This window comes from Oratosquilla oratoria, chromosome 11, assembly GCF_046742065.1.
Source record: "Oratosquilla oratoria isolate Oo_2021 chromosome 11, ASM4674206v1, whole genome shotgun sequence".
Classification (NCBI taxonomy): domain Eukaryota; kingdom Metazoa; phylum Arthropoda; class Malacostraca; order Stomatopoda; family Squillidae; genus Oratosquilla; species Oratosquilla oratoria.
Window position 1 is genome coordinate 11,333,284 of NC_134787.1, and position 23,120 is coordinate 11,356,403.

At 40.5% G+C, this 23,120-nt stretch overlaps 1 protein-coding gene across 6 annotated transcripts in view; it reads left to right on the forward strand.

Moving 5' to 3' along the window:
• Window positions 1–20,301, forward strand: part of LOC143029591 (IQ motif and SEC7 domain-containing protein 1-like) — a 208,512-nt gene extending 188,211 nt beyond the window's left edge. Inside the window, exons 3-16 of one of the 6 annotated variants that reach the window (XM_076192288.1) lie at window positions 3,282–3,495; window positions 4,217–4,410; window positions 5,377–5,621; window positions 5,958–6,343; window positions 14,572–14,750; window positions 14,980–15,096; window positions 15,342–15,504; window positions 16,179–16,370; window positions 16,537–16,754; window positions 16,883–17,172; window positions 17,300–17,409; window positions 17,536–17,791; window positions 17,899–18,237; window positions 18,783–20,301. In XM_076192288.1, coding sequence (XP_076048403.1) covers window positions 3,282–3,495; window positions 4,217–4,410; window positions 5,377–5,621; window positions 5,958–6,343; window positions 14,572–14,750; window positions 14,980–15,096; window positions 15,342–15,504; window positions 16,179–16,370; window positions 16,537–16,754; window positions 16,883–17,172; window positions 17,300–17,409; window positions 17,536–17,791; window positions 17,899–18,237; window positions 18,783–19,126 — 3,247 coding nt within the window. In that variant the 3' untranslated portion in view covers window positions 19,127–20,301. The remainder of the gene's footprint in view (window positions 1–3,281; window positions 3,496–4,216; window positions 4,411–5,376; window positions 5,622–5,957; window positions 6,344–14,571; window positions 14,751–14,979; window positions 15,097–15,341; window positions 15,505–16,178; window positions 16,371–16,536; window positions 16,755–16,882; window positions 17,173–17,299; window positions 17,410–17,535; window positions 17,792–17,898; window positions 18,238–18,782) is intronic. The other 5 variants (XM_076192289.1, XM_076192293.1, XM_076192291.1 and 2 more) reach the window with 5 other exon arrangements.
• The last annotated feature ends 2,819 nt before the right edge of the window (window positions 20,302–23,120 follow it).

Sequence of the window (23,120 nt, forward strand, 5' to 3'; positions counted from 1 at the left end):
CTTCAGTAATATCTTGGTATGTATTGTTGTCAGTACTCTTTTGTAATCATATAAAATTTGCATACGAGTTATAGTGATTATGCATCTTAATAGGCTCATCACACAAAAATTAGTATTGTGTGGATTAGAATTAATTATAACACTAGCGTTACTACTTTATTAGAATGCACCATCTGTTTTGTTGAAAACTTTATATAAATACTTAACCTAACAGACAGAATGATAAGCTGTGTTTTAACGTTGGACGTTTGTTATAAAGTTGGAAACAAGTGCTGATTAATTAAGGTCGTAGTGTCTTCAAAGTTTTCCTTCAAGAACTTCAAAGTTTTACTTCTAGAACTAATTCAAGGTTCGAGCGATAATTAGACAAACTCGTAGTATAACGTATTTTTAAGTGAACCATCTTTCTATATCAGTAAGATAATATAAAGGTGTATATACATATATGTGTATATGTGTACATACGTATGTGTGTGTGTGCGTGTGTGCATGTGCGTGCGTGTGCGCGCGTGTGTGTGTACAGTATTGTGAAAAGAAAAATTACGATGCATAAATAAACTTAAATCGATGACGTCATGTCGCTGAGTAACCGAGCAACAAGGTGCGTATTTACGTCTAAAATATGTTTTATTATCAGTAAATATTGAACAGTTGACGGGATTGGATAATTCAGTCAGGTTTGCAAGGAGGCATCTGGATCTGCACCATAAAAACAGGACTGAGGTACCGAAAAAATAGGCCAATAATAGTTTCAATTTAATTTTTTGCTGTTTTCTGTCAGTTCTGTATACCAGGAATTGTTTATTTGATCCCTCATAATCAAAGGGGGTTTCGAGTACCGTTATACGAACGATTTCTTTGAAGTTGACTTCCAAGAATTCGAAAATGATCACAATTTTATCATAATGTTTGTTACATCACTACGTCTACTACCTATGGTCTTTTACATCACCTCCATTCTCTAGCTGTTTGCCATATCCCGTCTTCGACTTTCGGTCTTACGCGCGGTGCGCCCAAGGACGAAAATACCTCGACACGCAGGACAGGTGGTGGCCCAGGCGTTACGGCGAAGCGCTTGCACCCAAAAGAAACACGCAAGGCACAAGCCTCCGCGGATGCACATCTGCATACAAAAAGCGCGAACTTACTGTAATTGTGTGCGTATGTCTGCCTGGCTTTTGTTCAACTATGCATAACGTGAGGTAGATGAGAAAGATGATTTGTAGGTTTTCCTGTGATAGAGAAACACAAATATGAGTCGAATAAAAACGAAAAACGTTAAAACAGGATTTATCAAATGCGACAGTTTTTCGCTCGGTAAGATAGTTTTCGATCAACCAGTTCGACAAGTGGGAGTGATATGCATCGATTGTCCTTTGTACCAACACAAAGGAACAAAGGATCCACAACTGGGAAGACCACGCGAACATAAGTGCCACTAAGGTACGAAGCTCTCTCCGTTGTCCTTTCTCAATCTGGTTACAACAATGGATAAAATACCTCTGATGTCTCGTGAAAACTACATTTTCTTCATCATGATGGCTTCCATTGATGGTTTTGTTATGGTTAAAAATGTGTGGTTTTATATAGCCGAGGGAGCGAACTTGTAAACTAACCTAACCTAATCTTCCCTTCCCTAACCTAACCTAACCTAACCTAACCCAACCCAACCTACCCTAACCTAACTTAACCTAATCCAACCTAACCTAACCTAAACTAACCTGGTTGGGAAACGGAGGATCTGTTTGTATACATATACAAACACCTAAAACATTGTATACAAAAACGTATGAAGCTCTTTCTCTCGTGTGTGTGTGTGTGTGTGTGTGTGTGTGTGTGTGTGTGTGTGTGTGTGTGTGTGTGTGTGTGTGTGTGTGAGAGAGAGAGAGAGAGAGAGAGAGAGAGAGAGAGAGAGAGAGAGAGAGAGAGAATAATAATTATGATAGTAACCTGTTCTTAACCGGAATAAAATTATTAATGTGCGTCGCATTACGTTAAGGATAACACATAAAGACGAGAAGAAGAAAGGACATGACTTCCATTGTCCCTCTATTTCGAAGTTCACCATATTTTCATTTCTTTTTTCTGTCTTGTCCTAATGAATGATGATATTCTTTGAATATTTTCATTGTGATATAAGAGCTCGTAACTTTTTAATGAGGGAAACTATAAATGTGGTTTCTGGGTAGGTTTTATGACGGTGACTCGAGCCAAGGAGTTTGATGAATGACCAACTCTGTATTAGAGATCCAAGGCAGATACGTGGTATTCAGTTTCTTTTGAATGAATAAATTTACAAAAATGATAATACAATAAGTAAATGAATGAGTAAATAGACATTGTCTGATCCTAATTTTCTTTCAGTGCAAAGATGAATTTTTTTTTTTAACGAAATCTTATAAAATAAAACTATGGGTCAAATGACTGTGTTTTTGGCTCCTGAAGAAGAGAATTACTGATAAAGTGATTTCCTTGTGTGTGTGTGTGTATTACCTAGTTGTATTTACCTAGTTGTATTTTACGGGAAGGGGAGCTATGCTTGTGGTGTCCCGTCTTCATATCTCGTTTTATCTAGACTGTTTTTAGATTCGTGTGTGTGTGTCCGTGTGTGTGTGTGTGTGTGTGTGTGTGTGTGTGTGTGTGTGTATGTGTGTGTGCGCGCGCGCGCCTGTGCCTCCGTGTGCATGTGTGTGTGTGGGAAGCGAGATGCACATAGCAATCCTCATAACACAAAGAATCCTTGGCCACTTCACCGCGCTGACGTTATCTTGGCTGAATAAAATCGCCTGAGTGGGGAAGGGAGGTTGAGTAACTGACGTAAAGGTACTAATCGATTCATTTTATTATTTATTTATATATTCATTTATTCATTTATTATTTTTTTATTTCTCTTTGCGTTTATGGTGTGAGAAGAAGGCTATTCTTCTTATGTACTTTATAGTTCCACAAAAATGTTCAGTCTTTCAATTACTATATCAAATCATGTCCTAACATGATCCATGAATAAACAATAAACTTTTATCATTACTACTGCTGCTGCCGCCACCACTAACACCACCACCACCAACGACATCACCACCAGTACCAACAACAACAAAAATAACAACAAAAACAACAAAAACAACAAACAACAAAACAACAACAATTACCTCTGCTACTCCTACTTATACTAATTAAACAAGTTCTTTTTATGTTCATCATTACACTTACAATCAATATACTACTATTAACGATTTTTGGATGAGCAATTTCTCATGTACGCTCTTCTTTTGTCTTTGCAGTTCCCCGCTGAAGGTCGACCGGGCGTATTGCGGGGGAGGCCCCCCTAGCAGATGCTCCGGGGGCCTGGCCAAGTCCTACAGTGTGGAAGGTGCTCCGCCCGTACCCCCCCACCACCATCTGATCCACCATCACCATAACTCGTCGATCCTATCTAGCCAGCACCTTGCTAGGAGACCGCAGGTACGGATGAAAAGCGGACGCCAGGTTGAGGACGTGAGTGATAAGTGTTTTTTTTCTGCACGGTTTTCGTAATGAGTCACAAAAACAACATGACGAATATATTGAGGCCTCTTTCGGGCCTCGGAGGCGAAGAAGGGCTGGTTGTTCTTCGCCTTAACCTCATCTGCGACTCTGCGGCATACTTTGCATACTTTTGATGCGCTTTATTATGGCTGACATCTAACGGATCTCGTTGAGCTGAAGTGTCGGTTCCAGGCAGAAGAGGGTATTGGACGCCTAAAGAACCTCTTAGTCTTGGACCCACGCCTCAGGTAATTGACATCTTGAGGTGCCAACCAGAAGAATATATGCAAAGTATGCACTGATGTCTTGAGGTTAATTACATCCCTCCGTCCCCAACTCAGCGAGTCTTTCTACCAATTTCGTCCTCATCTTGGAAGTTATCTGTCTTCAAGGTCGTTGTAATTCATTCCTGTAGAACATAATGAGCTTTATTTTAATTTACAATCCCTCGCGATTCCCAAAGCGACCCCTTCCCCTTTAGCCTTTTCTCCCTCCCTCCCCCTCCTTCCGCCCCTCCCTCACTCCCTCCCTCCCTCCCTCCCTCCCTCCCCCTCTTACTCGCTCCTTCATGCCCATTGCTTCTATTACACGATCCTCCCTTGGCCTGGGCCCGGGCCCGGCCGAAGGCCTGCCCGCCCCTTTCAGACCATCCTCCTCTCTCTCATCTAGGCTGTCTTTCTTCCCGTTGCAGCCCGTGGCCCAGCCGGTTGTGCCCAACACAGCGGGCGTAGGCGGCGCCGGTCGCAAGGGACACCTGGCCAACAGGCAGGTAGCTGCCGATGATTGCCAGCGTGGAGGTCGATGGAGGAACAACTCTGGCAGTCCTGCGAGCTACGAGCTCTCGCAGGACTTCGTCGAGAAGCGCCTGGAGATGCTCGAGAGAAGGTAGGTAATCGTGTGGGGTCGAAGGCCCCTCCCCATCAATATTTATTGACAATATGTTATCTATTATTGACAAACATAACCACTCCCACACTACCATTATCGACTAGGATTTCTCTAGATGTCTTTCTCAGTATCAACCCCACGCAGTCATTATTAATGAAACTGAAGTATTGTCAATAAATATTGACTGTTAATGGGTCCCTTTATCCCATCAGAAGGCTGACTTGACTTGTATTTTGTTATGAAGGGAAAATGAGTTCCCGCTGGGTCACGACCTCATTTTAGTCCCAATTCTCTTCCCTTAATTGAGTAGAACTATCTGACGTCAGAACGAAATAGGCAAAGGTCATCGTCTGATGGGAAAGATGTTAAATGTATTTTTATGACAGTCGCATGCAGGACTCGAACCCACTGCTATCGGCCACCCGTAAGATCACCTTCACAGAGCCTTAGCCCACTACACCAACTTACGGGTGGGCGATAGCAGTGGGTTCGAATCCTGCATGCGACTGTCATAAAAATTATCGGATTGATGATCGCTGTTACTAGCGAATTTCATGTTAGATGAAACTGAGAGGCTATGCCCCTGTAAACCAAGGCCTTTGTGGGCTTTATTTTGTTAAATGACACACGATTCTATTTACCTGAGATGCAGATCAGGGACGAAATGAGCTCTAGATCGATCGACATATATTTCGTCCGGATTCTTGTACTTTCTGATGAATTAAATCTCCAGGACAAAAATCGTTAAAAGGGCTTCATCGAGTCGGATGAACACGTTTCTAATTTCAACTAAGATTTCAAGATCCTAACCCCAATATACTTTTCAAATTGTTTATTTTGAGAATCTTAGGAAAGATTAGGTTAATGTGTATGGACTTGAACAGAGGCTGTGATGTCCATCATGGCGACCATTTGGGATCTTTGTGGCCCAAAAGATACTAATGACACCTTGTAATGTTGCAGGTACGGTGGCGACGTCGCGCGTCGAGCCGCTACAACAATCCAGCGGGCTTATCGACACTACGCCATGGCCAAGAAGTTCCGCGCCATCACGGCCACGGCGAAGGCACAAGAGAAACGTCTGAGTCGGCGGTTTACGGTAGACGTACCTGACTGGACCGACGCCGGCCACAACGCTCCGTTCACCGATGCAGAGCACATCATCAGACATGAGTTCGACCAGCTACAGAGGAACCTTAATGCTGCAGGTGAGACACACTAACGCATCGTGTTTTGATAGTCTTTGTCGAATGCTGTATAGTCTGGATCACTCAAAGGTACCACACACCCTGGAAGTCGTGTAGATGCGGTAGAACGTTACGGAGCAAGTTGAATGAGTAAGGGAATTGGAATGATATAGGAGCTGATAAATATAACATAAAAATTGGACAGCTGAAATAAATTTGAACGTTTTCAATACTTTAAACATTCACAAGCTCCTCTGTGACTTCTAGGACATGGTATCTTTGGGTAAGGCTGCCTGTACATTTGTTGATCATTGCCACGTGTATGTACTAATTCTTTTTCATCTTTTATAAAAACAGTGTATGGAGAGTCAAGGAAACCCTCTCGCTCACTCTCTCTTCGCGATGCACGAACCACCAACAACCAGAACCAACAATCGCGCCAGTTCTCCAGCAACAACGAGAACTTCGAGGACCAAATGAACGACTCCTCCCTCTACTGTCACGTGACAGCCGCCGCCACCACCACCCCAACCACATCCTCCACCATCTCCTCAACATCGTCGTCGTCTCAACTGCAGCAGCAGCAGCCTTCCCAGCAGACTACAACAGCCACGACTCCGACAACGACCATACCGGGTGTGCACAGTCGAAATGGGTCACAGGATTACCAATACCAGGATGTCTCCGTGTCCTACGCGTCGTCCAGGGACATGAAGTACTTCTCTGAGGAAGACAGCGGATTTGTGAGTACCTCGCAAGAACATGATGTAGCCCTATATTTCACTTTTTTTTTTTTTTTTTTATTACTTCACGCGATCGACTCGTCCATTGTCCTAACATTAAGATGATTTGTTCTGAGGAAGTTATTCCTTACACCACCGTAATCAACTTGATAACCTCACAATGAGGCCCCATTTATTTTTTACAACTATAGTAATAAGCCATACTTGATCCATATCTTTGAAGAGAGAATATTTTCACCTACCAGAAAACAGTAACTATCAAAGCTACCGAATAAACGAAATATTAGTACCAGACTATTGCAAATATTAAGTTTTCAAAAACTCGGAAATACCTAAATTGAAATCGGAATCTAGAATATCAGACACCAGAAGCACTTTTTAATATCCTGATACATTTTTTCAAAAGCATTTTCATCATTCTGAGACTTAGAGATTTTTTGAATTTTGGAAATGGCCAAAAGAAAGAGCTGTCTTGGCTATAATTATAGTTGTTCTCCCAATGCTCCGTTGAGGTCCATCAGTTTGCCTCTTTGTTTACTAGAGGGAACACGAATGAATACGTTCAATAGGACAATATGCCTTGAGGACCTTGTTCTGGCTATGGTCAGGCGTTTTATCCAGATAAGCAGAAGAACCTCGGCCTGAAAGGGACTTGAATCGATCGAGACCCCCCTTGAGGCTTGAGTCCTTTACCAAGAGCTTCAGACTCGCGGGCTCTTAACCGGAACAAATTGCATAAAGGAAGCCCCCGTATCCAAGAAGTTAATCAGAATACGAGCCTCGATGTAAAGCCACATAACGTCCCAAAAATAACTTCTGCTGACGCGCCCAAGGTTCTCGCGTGTCTTGTCCGCAGGAGCTTCAGAAGCCTTTGTAAACATAATTTCAGTATTGACCAGGAGACCATCCCTTGGCCGCGCTTCTAAATTATTAGCTTTAGGGGTCAGTGTTAGGAACACCTACCGCCCCCCACCCTCTCTCAACACTTGTTCAAATATGAACATGCCCAAGCTACCTAGGTTCCTCTCCTTCCTTTCTAATTTTGCTGGGACCAACGTCTGACCATTTCTGGTTCTACAGACAAATACTGTTCTTCCAAATCTCCAAGTCTTTGTCTTCGTTTTTTTCTCCTCATAATTCCTCCTCTCCCTCTTTTCTCTGCATTTTCTCACTCTTTATTCTTGTCTCTTCGCCCTCCCCCTCTTCCTCCTGTTAACTTCCCCCCTCTGTACTTATCCTGCTCACTGTCAATCCTCCTTGCTGTCCCGCCTTACCCTCATCTACTTCTTCCACTTTTGTCCACCTCCTCTACCACCGCCCACCGTTTTTCTTCCCTGACCTGTCCTCTGGAAGTATATAATTGGCTTAGAGAGTAGCTCAGGTGGAAACGGGAAAGCTGTGCTCAGTGTAGTACATCGATAAGATCAAGGTCGTCCTAAGGAGGGACTGGGGCTCTCCTGTTCTTAACCACACAGACCCAGCAATTCCTCGAAGCTGAGTAAAAATCGTATGGCATCAGCCAGAGCAAAGTTATTGGAGTATTTTGAATTAGGGAAAGGGTTATTCGAGAAAGCACTAAACCCACTTGTACCCAGTGGTTTCTTTAAGCTGTATAAAATCGTCTGGCATTAACCAGAATTAATTGATTAAATACGTAATGGTAGGGAAAGGGTTGACCTACGTAACTTAACTGGCTTGGAAAAGAATGTCGGGTTCTCTTGTAGTGAATTGTTTCATGTGACCACCGGTTGACCTGTGTTCTTAATCGGTTAACTGGTTCAGGGTCAAGTGCTGCATGAGTTGTTGTCTTAAATCACACAAAGGAACTTGTTAAGGATGATCATCGGGTTGTCTGTGTTCTCAATCTACGTAAATGAGAAAGAGCGACAGCCAAATTGGTGTATAAGAAAGCCAAGAAAAAAAATCCCATGATAATGACAGTTTTATGATTACCAGAAGAGGAAACAAATTTCAGGTAAATTATGGATTCATTTACTGGTATTCTGTCGCTGATACTAGCGTTTCTATCCTTGGTACACAATCCCCCCGAAGGGATGGAGTCAGAGGTGGTGAAGGAGGGCAACAAGAAAGAAGAGAAAGCAGATGTCAGCATTCTTCTTTCAGTGTAAATAATTTTCCAGTCATAAAGAAACGCTGTGTGAATGACCCATAATGGCTGCAATAAAATACGTATAGTCAGTATCTCGACCTAGATATGGACCAAAAGGTCTCCTGTCGGCATGCTCCGCCTTTGTAATCCTTTGTAATCTCGTACGAGAATTCGTGGTCTACAGCGATAATCTCGCTTCTTCCCTTCACGGAGACCGTTGACTTAAAACATACGTGTAGTTGTTAATGGCATCATGCTCACGTGTAGAAATAAATGTAACTCGACATCACAACTAGGAACCATTTTATTTCGAATATTTTCTTGTCCTCTTCAGTTCAGGCATTATCATCATAGCATATCATATCATCATAGCATATCATATCATCATAGCATATCATCATCAGGCATTATCATCATCATCATCATCACCAATCGATTTCTCGTCACCATTCTCCATGTCTGCAAAATCCTTCGCTTTCATCCTTCCTTCTACTTTCTTCTGTCTTGTCGCTTCTTCATGGCTCCTCTCTTCTCTTCTTTGCCTCCTCTTTCTCCCCTTTCAGTATATGTTTTCCTCTCCGCCAATTTCCTTCCGCAGCTCCTGTGTCTTTCTCTCCTCTTTTCAGCTTTATCTCTCTCCTCTCCATTTCCCCTCGCTTTCCCTCTCTTGTCGTCTCCGTGAACTCCCTTCCTATGCCTTGTTTCTCCTTTCCTTTTGGTGTCAAGTCTGTTCTCTCTTCCCTTCAAAACTCTTACTTCACTACTACTCGGCCTCTCTCTTCCTGATCCAAATGTTATTTCTCCATATTATTTTTCCGTTTCTGTGCACATCTCATTTATCTACATTCATCTTTTGTTTTATATGTTCTGTTCAACCTACTCCTCCTTCCTTTCATACACTCAAACTCACCTTTTCACGAGAACCTGGCAGCGTTTTTTTTTCTAATTCGTCTCTACTTTTTCCAATTTTGTGTAATTTTTAGTGACCTGGATCCTACAATTTAACTATATACTCCAAAAAAATTTGCTTTTGCTTATTCTGGATTAACGAGGTAATCAAATTACCAGGAACCCGTTCACATTGTGGTTGCCCTATATATGCATAGAATCTCATGACTTTCGAACAAATTATATAACTGTACACCTCAGCATTTCTTACATCTCATTTACTTTCCTCTCTTCTTACTTTCGCCACACTATATCACTCACCATTGTCTCGGTTTCGATTATGCCTTCCTCACCCTTTCTACTTCCCCATTAGTTCCTCCTTGACGACTTTTGTCCGCAATGCGTTTCTCTTACACGCTTCATTATTACTCGTCTCCATCGCTACCTCGATGCATGCCGCCCTTTGTCCATATTTCTGTATTTTATTTTTCTACTTGTCGTTTATATTTTTGTAACTACAATTTCCTATTGTTTATATTCTTGTGCCAACGTCATTAATTTATCATACACAAACCCCACTAACCCCGTCGTCTGCATAATACTTCTCATTACCCGTTTTCTTTGTCTTCATGATTCCACTCCAGTCCATCTACCGCGCTACTCAGACCTGCCTTGTTTCACCCAAGGGATGTGTCATGTGTCGAGAGCACAACAACCAACATGCCTAACGTCTTGTAAGGTTTCGTATATTCTTCGCTCTGCGACCTCCCACAGTACACCTCGGGTTCTTCTTTGTTGTGCAGTGCCGTCTCTTGTGCTCTTGTTAAACGATTCTGTTCCTCTGAAGCGAGTGTTCCTATTGAACGAATTTAGACTGTTGAGCGATAGAAATACAAATTATTTCTTCGAACGTCTTTCTTCCATCTGCCCAGTCCTCGTCACACATTCTTGAGGCCATTGAGGGACAATTTGGTGTACTTCCCGTTTACAGTCGCGTCGATATAAGCTCCCTTTTGCCTCGTTAAAACACCTGGTATCACACGGGATAGTGATGTAGAATCCAGAAGCACCTGGTCCACCATTGGGAATGACTTGTTTTGCCCGTGCAAAGTGATGTGTTTGTATGTCACTCAAAGACCATTGAGACGGTGACTAGTGTCAGCGATGCAGTGCGACTTTGTGCTCAAGTAGCATGATGAAATTAACTTAGCATTACGTATTTGTTTACAAGATTCCCCTCAGTAAATGGGAAAATTTAAACCTGTACAGCCGTGCTACGCTCTTCGTTGTGAGAACAAATAAGAAAAAATAAAACAGCAATGTATACAAGTCATTTGACGCACAGTCACCGGCTGAGTTTCCCCTTGTATTGCAGCAGAACCAGTTGGTGTACGAGTAAGACATTATCTCGGCTCAATCTTATTGGATTCCGGTAGCCGTTAGCACACTACTATTCAGCCAATAAGATGCCACAAGATATCGGAATGTTTCAGGTGTTGTGACACAAGGTTTGCCAAGTTTATGTGTGAGGCTGGTGCAGGTGGAAGGAGAAGAGTGGGAGCGAGAGGTGCCCAGGGTCGAAGGGCAAACACCGTTCCACCTATGAACTTGTACTCCTCTCCCTGCACTGGCGATGCAGAATCAAGCAAGAAGTCTGACTCTTCCAGCAGCAGCTTGTCCTCACTCGCTTACGGTCCTGCCTCAGCTGTTGGACGATCAGATACCTCTGTCGATATTGTCACTCTGCCCGCATTCTCTACTTCACCTGAAATCGACAAACACTCCAACCCCACCTCCACACCAGCCATCACCAATACGTCTTCATCTGTCATTATAAATGCGTCCAGAAACTCGTACAATACCACAGCTTTCAAGAAGACTTATACCACTCTCGCAACAGTCACTGATGGATTCCTTACCTTAAATGGAGACGCGACACCCTGCCCGCGCAATACTCCGTCCTCACCCTTAATACCGCGCTCCAGTAGAAAGCGGTCGCTGTCTCCAGCTCCGAGAAAGAAGAATACTCGACGGGGTCATTCCGCAGAACCATTCGTCCGGAACAGAGATTATCCTGAGTGCCTCATCTCTGCCAATGCCAGCCGAGTGCCATATCATTCGACGGTAGACAAGACTGTCACCGATTGCATCTATTTCATAGACGAGGATGAAGCCTTACTTGCAAACCCCAGGATTTATACATATTATACCTCCAGTGATTATCTCCAAGATGCTGTGACACTACAAATTCTACATGTAATCCTGATCAGTGTTTATTTTACTGTCGTTACTTCCTTTGGTGTCCTCGTGTAGTCTCAGTATCCAGTATGTCAGTCCCTTTACCGAATTGTTGTCTTTCTCTGTATGCAACGTATAAGGTTTTCAGTACGCACTATTCTTGCAAACCTTAGTTATATCTTAATTATCCCCAGTCGCAGTTGTATATCACACTACACACACAGCAATCTTGTCCTATCGGTCCTCTCATCCCGAGAATGAGATTAGACACACATGAAGGGCTTTTTAAGCCAGGAAATTTAATGTATCATGTCTTAATTACAAAATCTCTCTGACAGTAGGTTTCGATCCACCTGGCTGTAAACCGTTTGATCAACAAGTATAACATCACAAATCTGATTGGAAATAATCCTTGTAAGAAAAATACGATCATTTATAACTAATGCCATCCCTCCTTTCTACTTCCCTTCACAATCTCTTAACACTTTCATGATTCCATCTCTTTGGCGCGATATTGTCATTAAGAATAGAAACCGTGGTTATCCTTAAATGCCAGCACTAATACAAGAGCTACAACAAGAGAAACAATGTGATTAACCCTTCGATGCTTTACGCGTTTCTCCGAGTCACGGCTAAGGCAACATAATAAGAGGCAGTACTGTTCAATAAACTGAACAATAGTTTAGTAGTAATTGACTTCCGTGATGCAGTTTGGATGAGATAATAAATATTAAAGCGAGACCTAAATTAACTGACCATGGCGGTGTCCATTCTCATAGGCAAACCGGACAAGAGAATAGTGTTGTTGTTATTGTTGTATGTCTCCCGGGTCAGATCTGGACAAAACACCTAGAAATTCTATTTGACTTTTAGTGTTCCAGGCCGGATTCAGATATAAACAATAGCCACAATGTACGGCCAATACCGTATGAATAATAGTACCTAGTAGTTTATCACATCATATTCGGACTTGATCCACAATATAATTGTTAATTGGTATTGTCATCATCCAAACCAAATCAGACAAAAACCGTTTAACAATTTGCAACCCTTATTCTTCTATGTGAAATGAATGACCACAAGCAATATTTCTGGGCCCAAGCAAATTATTTCAATTGTTAGAAGTCAGCAATTTCTATAGAATATTAATAACGGGAACAAAATATTTCGCAGGAACACGTACACAAAGCTAACAGGAAAATGGCAGCTGTCAAGCCAGTCTAATGCGTTGTGGACGATATATAGTGATAACTTTACATAAATGTTATCCTATCGACTAACAATCCAAAGAATACATTAGTCTTAGTGTAAGGTACACATTATGTACTACGGAAGAAGTGTACTTTGTTGACAAAAATTAGCGCTTCTATGTATCCGAAAAATGGTCACAAGGAAAGATATACGTGTAGAAAGAAGGATCAATAGAAGTGTAAATTGTCAACTATCTCTAGTAGACTGATAAAAATGTGACTGGTCGGTAGAGATGTTAGTGAGGTACCAAATATTCTGTTTATAAAACTAATATCTTATATGCAATTCTACATGAAGAATTAATTTACAAATGAAATAGGGAGACAATTGGTATTAGTAAATTATTAATTCGACCGACGTGGATTGGGCACATTGACATTTCATAACTGTACACAAGAGCGCTAAAAAAACACTAGAATTTTTTTGTATGGCTTATTTTCCCACAAATGGTGTACATCTGCGGTCATATTTGTTCCACGTTTCATCGATCTATTTAGTTTACGTATGGGGTACAAAGGGTGGCAGTTTTATTGATCTTAAATTAAATTGAATAGTTATTGTGGAAGTAAGGAAAATTGTAACTTTCGTCTTTGACGGAGAGACCTTGAAAACGTAACAGAAAAATGCAGAATTAATTAACGAGGGGTGAATATGAATTTTATACAAAAGCTCCTTTATTTGACCGATTGCTGAATATGTTTTGTTTACTGAAAAATTGTCTGATATATGACTTATGAATAAAATATATTTATTGAAGTGTAGGAGAGGATGCGCCTCGATTTATCTACGTAGTCATTTTTATTGTGTTTGAGGAATATAGAATAAACCTGCATACTAATTCAATTCAAAGCAGTATATTCAATAAGTTTTATGGTTAGATTGTAGTCAGGTAGTTACTTAGGGAAGGTTAAGTTTCATGCTGGTGATTTTTATTCAGCAAGACCCATTATTCATTAATTAGGGTTCCGTGTTTTCCATGTCATAACTATCAGCCTGATTGAAATTTTCCAGTGTTAGCCACAACTGGATCTATATGCTCTTTCTAAGGGTAAATTACGTTAAGGGGTTTAAGTTATTGGTTCTTAATCAGGAATACCCACATACACATTCACTGTATGTGAAATGGAAAGGATAATGTGCATTTCATAATGGCTGATTGATGTATATGGTCACATTAGCATAACTTGTTCCCTATAACTGAAATACTCGTACAAGTAACACATGACATTAGTCATTAGCAGGCACCTCAGAGTGAAGAATTCTGTTTGTCACCAATTTATTCCCAAGAGCCAGCTTAGATATCGCAGACCAGTAGACTACAGGATGGGCTGGGGATGTTTACAGTCATTGGACCATTATCAATACTGAGGTATTAGTCTTATGTGAATTAACCACGTTTAATTTAACCCCTTTATACCACCATGACTGTGGCTACACTGGTTGATTGTGTCACTATTTCTCATTAATTACACTTACATAAACATGAACTGTTCAATGTTCTAGGTCTTTGGTAACTGTTGTTTTATCATCAAACATGTGTTACTACATGTACTCAGCAGTCCTGAGTCTGTTTTCATTTTTGTAAGGGAGGGTAAAGAAGTCTTTTGAAATATCGGGGTGTGACCATTGAAGAAGGCTAAGGCGTAGGCATCTAGCTAATTTGAAGACATGTTCTAGAAAAATATTATAAATGGAAATTCCTTGTTTTGTCAGATATTAATGTACCTTTTTTGATTTGCAGGGAAGTCAGGATAGTCCTGGCAGCCGAGGATCTCGACCAGAGTCTTCACAGAGTTCTAATGCAGGAAGCCAGCAGCAACAGCAGCGGCGTTCAGGAGTGCGAGGCAAGAAAGTCCCTCCTGAGGTACCTCGTAGGACCTCTTCTATCAAATCCAATGAAAGTGGTGGAAGTGTGGACAAGTATGTATAGCATTGTATAATGTTTTCTGAATTCATTCTACTTCAGATATTTCCTGTGCGTCATCTGTCTTCATTAAGAATTATCCTGTTATGCATTCTAGCTTTCTGCCAGTAACTTTTCTCTCTACCTATCACATTGGTTTGTAATGGTTGTAACAATGCCCTGTGCTTGCCAAGCTTTAGTGTGTACATACCTTGTAGTCAAGTTTAACCTATGCCTCAATAACAGCTCGGCAGCCTTGTCAACCGCCAACCATCGTGTGCAGTGCGTGCCTCCTTCACTAACCCCTCCCTCCTCTACACCTTCCTCTCTAACTTCTGATGGCGAAAGAGGAGCCCTCAGAAGGTATGTTGTTTAACCTTGAAATAACTCTACACTTGCTTACTAATCCTGCAGTTACTGCTTTACCTAAACCTACTACTGTGCTTACATGAGTGCTCTACTATTATTTAAGAATACCAATATAATTGAATTTGATTACCATAACATTAATTTTTATTGACTCCTGAATCTAGATATAACAGCTACTCTTAACATCTGCTCTTAGTTACCAGGTAAACTAGATACTATTGCTCAAATTTCTTTCATAGGTCTGCTGACAATGGTTCTCTATCAAGTGTGCAGTCTTCAGGATCTGACTCCTCACTTTCACAGTCAGCATCTGATAGAACTACACCATTACCCAATGCCCATGACCAAGGCAATTCATCAGAATATCACCCAACATCACCAGTTTGGAAGAGAAAGAATCAGGTACAGTGTGTGAAAATTTACATAAAAAATATATACATATATATATGTATGTATGTGTGTGTGTATATATATACATACATACATACATATATATATATATATATATATATATATATATATATATATATATATATATATATATATATATATCATATATATATGTATATCATATATTCCATTATTTTTTATGGTATTCATCCTCTTCATATCTGTATCATAGTCCATGCACCTCAGTTTTTTTCCTTCTTATTGCACCATAGTAATTATGGCTAATTGAGTTAAAGCTGGTATGTATTTTCTTTTAGTCTGTAATTGTACAGATGTTTTTTGCTGAAATTTCAGCCGACATGGCTATATGTTTATCATATGAAAAGTAGATCTTTAGAATTCTTTCACATTCTGCTTTCAAAAAATCATTACCATCTTTCTCTCATATCCATCAGTACGCTTGCCATACCATAGTTTACAGTGAAACTAAGACATCTAATCATCATTTCTATTATTTTCCTGCTTTTTGTTGACACCTATGAGGATGGTAATGGCTGTAATTCAGTAATAATTATAATTGGCAAAATTTGTGTACCCATTAGAAGTTGTTTGATGGAAATTAAGTCAACCCCTTCTTTAAATTTAGTTAAATCTAAGACCCTAAATATTTTGTACACAATTCACAGATGATCTCAAGCGAAGCCATTTATGATGATAAACGTTTGAGCAACATTAGTGAAAACTCGGAGGATTCGTGCCACTCTCACTCCTCAGAGGGAGTCACTTATTCACAGACCATTCCTTTACAAGTGGTCACCACACACTCAGCTAGATATGCTAATACCAGTAGTTTACAGCTGACCCATTTGAACAATAAGGTAGTATAGTCTTTTTACCAACTTTAGTCCTGCATTATAATTGCTTGTTTATAGCACTACAAAAGAGCACCTAATCATTTTAAGTTTAACACATAGCAACCTTGTTTTAGTTAGTGGGTAGTCATTGTTCACAATTTAAGTTATTCAATGATAATTTTGTTGGCAGGTCCCAGAGGTAGTTCGCAAGAGACAATATCGTGTTGGTCTTAATTTGTTCAACAAGAAACCAGAACGAGGTATAAGCTATCTCATTGGTCGTAGTTTCCTGGAGAATTCCCCTCAAGCTGTTGCTAAGTTTTTGATCACTAGGAAAGGTCTTAGTAAACAGATGATTGGAGAATATCTGGGAAATCTATTGAGCAAATTCAACATGGCTGTTTTAGAGTAAGTTGTGATGATCATTTGCTTTAGTGCCATGAAGATTGAGAAGTTATACATACTAGATACTTCTTCTGTTATTTCAAGACAGTGTACTACTACATGTGCATGAAACTTATTACTTTCTTTTTCAGGAGCTTTGTCCAGGAAATTGATCTTTCTGGAATGCAAGTAGATGTTGCTCTTCGTAAGTTCCAGACATATTTCCGAATGCCAGGAGAAGCACAGAAAATTGAGCGATTAATGCAAGTGTTTGCTCAAAGATATTGCCAATGCAATATTGATATTGTTACCAAACTTCATGATCCAGAGACCATATTTGTTCTTGCATTTGCTATCATTATGCTCAACACTGACCTTCATACTGCATCTATGAAACAAGAGAAGCGTATGAAAATTGATGATTTTGTCAAGAACCTAAGAGGTTAGTATTTAAGTTTATTAAGTTCTTTTCATTTTTTATAAGGGGGAAGTCAAGTCAAAGTACACATCCACATTGTACATGATTTATTAATGATAATATGAATTAATTAAAAAAAATTCCCCTACAGGCATTGATGATGGTTATGACATTGATCGAGAAATGTTGGAAGGAATGTATCAGAGAATCAAAACACAAGAATTTCGACCTGGTCATGATCATGTAACACAAGTTTTAAAGGTATATTGAGTTTTTGTAATTTTCTACATTACATGAGACACATAATTTGAAAAGAACTGTTAAGTATACAATATACAATCACTGTATTTTTTTTTTTTTTTTTTTTAATATTACCATACCTTTCAGGTTCATCAAACTATGGTGGGCAAAAAACCAAATCTAGCATTACCTCATCGTCGTCTGGTATGCTACTGTAGGCTTTATGAGATTCCTGATGTTAGCAAGAAAGAAAGAGTAGGCCTGCATCAACGAGAGGTCTTCCTATTTAATGATCTCCTTGTTGTTACCAAAATATTTTCGAAGAAAAAGAATTCTGTAACATATACTTTCAGACAAAGTTTTCCCTTGGCTGGTCTAATTGTTTCACAAAAAGAAGTACCACGTAAGTTGCTTATAGTGTAGCTCACATTTTTAAGACTGTGCTGATACTTATGTCAAAACAAAGTAATTATATTTTATCTAATCACACCTTCTTTATATGATTCACAGATTATCCCTACCTTATTGAAATAAGACAACGAGTGGACAACAAGGTGCTTATTACCCTAAATGCCAGAAACGAGCATGACCGGAGCAAATTTTGCGAGGACTTGAAGGAGAGTATATGTGAAATGGATGAAATGGAATCGCTACGTATAGAAGGCGAATTGGAAAGACAAAAGGCTTCCTTGCGAGCTTCCAGGCCAACATCCACTTCAGAAAATCGTGACTCGGGAGTAGCTGACATGGAAGTCCTGGCTGCTAATGAGAAAAACAACACACTTAAGCCAGACTCCACACTTAAGCGATCTGCCCTCAGTAATTCCCTGCTTGATATTCATGAAGCTGGTAAGTCCGCAAATCAAGAATTATTTTCCTTTCTAACATTTGCTTAACATAGTTACTGTCCTGTAATTTTGGTTAGTAGAGAAGACAAACTCAGTTTTTTTTGCAGTTGGATAGTAATGAATCATGAAATATTGCTAATGATATTTTCTACTTGTAAATGACTGCTAATCTAATCAGATTTGGGATTAAAGATTTTTTATCATTAGATTTAAGGGCATTGTATATTGTAAGTTGGCTTCCTGCACCACCCACGTCTAGCACAGTACGCCATAACCACTGCCAGCACACGGTAGATTTGATAAAAGAGTATTTTAGTGTAGCACATTATAGATACTAACTTGCACTATTAACAGAAAATACTGGATGCAACCAGCCATGGCAAATGCAATGGAGTGTATTGTTTCTGATACTGTTGTGATTTTATGCACAATAATTGTAGGTTACAGCAGCAGTTTTCTATGACTATATTGTACAAGTTTGTATTGAATACTACCAAGTGGCTGTGTGGTTATTGGTTTTGACTATGGCTACGGCCATTGCTCCAGAGGTGCGACGTGCGGTGCGTAGGGGCAGTGTTGGTTCCCTCGACTCTGGCATGTCCGTCTCCTTCCAGTCCACTAGTGCCTCCGCCTCAGCTTCCACCTTGCCAGGAGGAGGGGCCACTGCCAACCCCACTTTCTCCCACACTACACCTACGTCAAGTGGGTCATTGGTAGTGGTGGGCAGTGGTGGTGGTGGTCTCTTTCCTCGGCCCATCCAGCCCAGTGCTTCCCATGGCGACCTGCCCCGCAAGATACAGATGCAGTCCTCCTTCCTTGGTCAGCTTTTTAAAGTACGCAGATCCTCCAAGTCACAGAGCAACATCACTGATGCTGTGACTCCTGAATGACTGTTTTGTCAGGCCAGTTCCAGTATGGGCAGGGCACAGGAGATAAGTGTTGGGTGGTACATGGTAGTGAGGTTGTATGAAGCCATATTCTAGTCTTTCAGTGTGCACACAACCATTCCAGATATGACAGGCTGAGATCAGACCATGCCTCCGTAACTTCCAAAGTAAGACATGTAAGCCGTATAGGAAAATCCAAGTATGGAATCAGCTTTGATACCATGTCAAAGCTTTTCTTGTGTTAGTTTCAAGATTTTATGTACTTATCCAAATGATGTATTGCATAAATTAACAGACAAAAATAATGATGAACTATACAAATTATACTGAGTGCCATTTAGTCAGGTTTAGTCAGATGAGCCTATAACCCAGTGTATCATACTTGTATAAATGTTGGAGTCAGGTGGAGAAGTGAATTGTATAAACTTGAATATGTGTAACCTCAGATGTAACCTCCATATATAAACAATGTATGTTTTGCAGTCTCTTGGCATTTTAGTGTAGAAGCTTCCAGTGCGACATGACTGCTGTCATTGATCACCTGTGGCATTTTACACAAATTTTCATCCTTGATTCAGTTTTCAAGAGGGTAAATTTAGTATGTATATATTTAGATTCCTTTAATACATTTATGTCAGAGTTTATAATTGTGTTGGTATGACAGATGTGCTTTTCTTTGTCTGACAGGCTAAATGACAGTGTGTTTTGGGGACCTTCAGTGTGTGTCAATAAGATTTGACACATTTATAAGGAATTTTGACCTAAGTGTCCAAGTTACAGTTTAGTCACTAAATTGTAGACTTTGAGGGGCGGTGGGATAAATATTGCGTGCATTGTAAGGCAAGATAGATCTACAAGAAACAGTCTAGTCAAGAGCTATAAGTCTACTGCTTGTCATCATCCAATGTATAGCCTAACATGTACTTACTCTCTGCAGTTTTCTCCAACTCCCAGTGTGAATTTAGTCTTACACTGAAGAACCTATGCTGTCATTCTTCTGTAATCTTGATGTTTGTATAATAATGGAGCATTGATATTACTGTATTATCCTATAATATATTCACTGGCTACAGTGTGTACATAATGAAATATAATTTTGTTGAAAAGATTATTGGTAGCTTGATTTATACAGGCTGCTAGCACTTTCTAATCATACTCAATAAAGATTGTCAGTTGAATTTTATTTATATATTTTCCTCTTATAAATCATATTGTTGTATTGCTGTGTGAAAGGATCAAACAATCAATCATTGTCTTTTAATTTCACTAAATGGGAAACTCACAGCTATGCAGTGGCTGGCAACAGTCTTCAGAACCTCCCATAGATTACTCTGGAAAGAAACTTTAAACTACTATTTGTATTGTATCAGTAAGAGACTGTTTCCATGTCACTGGCTGGAAGAAGTAGGGAGAGGAGAACAGTAACCAGTTGTCAGCTCTCCATGTGTGAAAAATTGTTGGAGACTGAGAGATATCTTGGGCCCAATCCAGAGACTAAACATCAGCCCCTCAAAGCTGTTCCTCCTTCTGGAGGTGAGGGAGTTGGCGGGTTTTGGAAATGGGCAGCTTTGCTGTCCATCTTGCAGGACCACCACATGCAGATGCCCATCGTTGGTTCTTGTGAAGAGATCCTGTAGCATAAATAATTGATAAAAAGATGAGAATATTACAGGAAATTAGTAGGTTATTGTGTGATCTTGCCAAGGATATCACCAATTCCTTGATTTTGGAATATTAGTTTCAAATCTCAGGATACTCTCTAGTTTTCTATGCCATATTTATGAGGGGCCCATTGGGCAGAAACCATCGACATCTCAAGCTTGTTATGCAGAATGTGGTCGGCACACTCCTGTGATATTCCCGCCCAAGCAGCAATGACCCACATCGAGATTTGCTGGTCATCCATGACTATGTTGAGGGCCAGGCCTATGTTCTCATCTTTGGTCAAGGTATGAGGCCTTCCTGACCTCAGCTCCCCTACGACAGGGTTTCACCTCCACTTGAATTCCGCCAGCCACTGCTTGACCATGGCAGATGAAGTAGCATCCTCTCCAAAGGTTCTGACCATGTCCTGGTGAATCTCTGCTGGAGACACGAGCTTCAGGAAGAGATAACTTGATCACGGATCAGTACTCCACTTTCTCCATTTTCCAAAAAATTGCGGGTGACCTCAGTTCTCTCATCTGTAAATCAAAGAGAAAAGAGTGTAGGGAAAGAAATATGTCATGCAGGGTTCAATTGAGTTGCTAATCATGCCAACTAGTTTTCATAATATAATTCAGTTTCCTTCACGATTAAGCTCACAACTTTTCAGTAGCCCTTCATACATTGGCTTTATATAGGCTGTTCTTACAGGTATTTATGACTTCATGTTCATGGAAAACATGATTTAGTTGAACATAACTGCCCCTCTCAGAGAGGGCTAGGAAGGTGCCTCTTCACAGAGGACCTCTTAAAGTAGGGAATTTAATAAAGTATGCCCTTGGAACTCACTCCAGGCAGCCTCAAACTGTCCCCTATCCCGAACTCACTCAAGTAACAATGCTCAGAACTAATCAGCCAGCAAGCATTCCAGGAAATACATATATATGGTAAAAGGCCCTTTCCCCTTATAAGGGTGGTGACTAAGTCAAAGCATAAACCGACCATTCACCAACCCAAAGACCAATACATTGTCCCTCCCATCATAGCACTTCTCATGGATTAAGGGTCATCCCTAACTCCACTGCACTTCTTGGGCATGCAGCAAAACACAACACCTCAGCAGATCCCAACATTCAAAATTGGTTTACCCCCACCTTCATTGCATGGTGACCTCCACCCTCTTTCTTCTCATACTTTAAAAAATTTACAAGGCAGGCATGAAGAAATCCCTTCACTTTGTATCACTACCTTATCCATTCGCAATCGCTTTACACACTCATCTATTTCTTGCCCTCTCTCTTCTCTGCTTGACAAGACATTCCTCTAGCACCCCATCTATCCATCTCATTCTTTTCAAGTTAACTCCACCTGTCTTCCACACTTTTTGCTAGTCTATCTTCACCCATTCTTTCCATATGCCTAAAGCACCCCAGTATTCTTTGATCAACCATCTCTGACAGCATTTCCACTCCTCCTTCTCTGCCTCATCTCCACATTTCATACATTAACCATCTTCATATCTCCTACCATGCTTCTTAAGCACTGCACCTACCTCCTTTAAAATCCAAGTCTCTACTCTATTCAGTGTTGTAAGCACAAGCGCCCCTTCTTGCAATCTCCTCCATAAGTTCATCTCTAGATACCTATTTCTCATGACACTTTTCACTTCCTCTAAATATTCACTTGTTTTCCTTACTCTAAGATTCACTCCCATTCACACTCCCCCATTCCTTACTACATGTGACCTCAAATAGGCACCTGCACTTGCAAACCGATCATATGAGGAGAGGTTGGCTAAACTGGAGTTACCGACGCTGGAGCAAAGAAGAGAGGTGACCTACTGACCATCTACAGAATCATGAAAGGCACAGAGATACTCGATAGAGAGGACTTACTAAACTGGGACAAGAAAAACACAAGAGGACATGGAAAGAAAATAAAAAAACATAGCTACAGAAGAGAACTGAAGAAAAGCAGTTTTCCACATAGAGTAGTGGACACTTGGAACAAACTGGATAATGAAATAGTATGTGCAAAAACCATTCATGAGTTTAAAAGTAAACTTAGACACTGAGATACAAAGGCAGGACACCACAAGCATAGCTCCCCTTCCCACAAAATACAACTATGTAAATACACACACTTAAAAGCTCTTCACTTCCTACAGCGTCCTGCCTGACAAACTCGCATCCAACTTGTTGCCATCTTCATCTTTTGTACCTCTCATCACCTTTTGCCCACATTTACTATTGGCTTTCTCCTTCTGCATACCCTCCCAAACTCCTCCACCAAATGGATCACTCCACACTTCCATTTCCACTTCCCAGCTCCAAACCCATGCTCAGCATCCTTA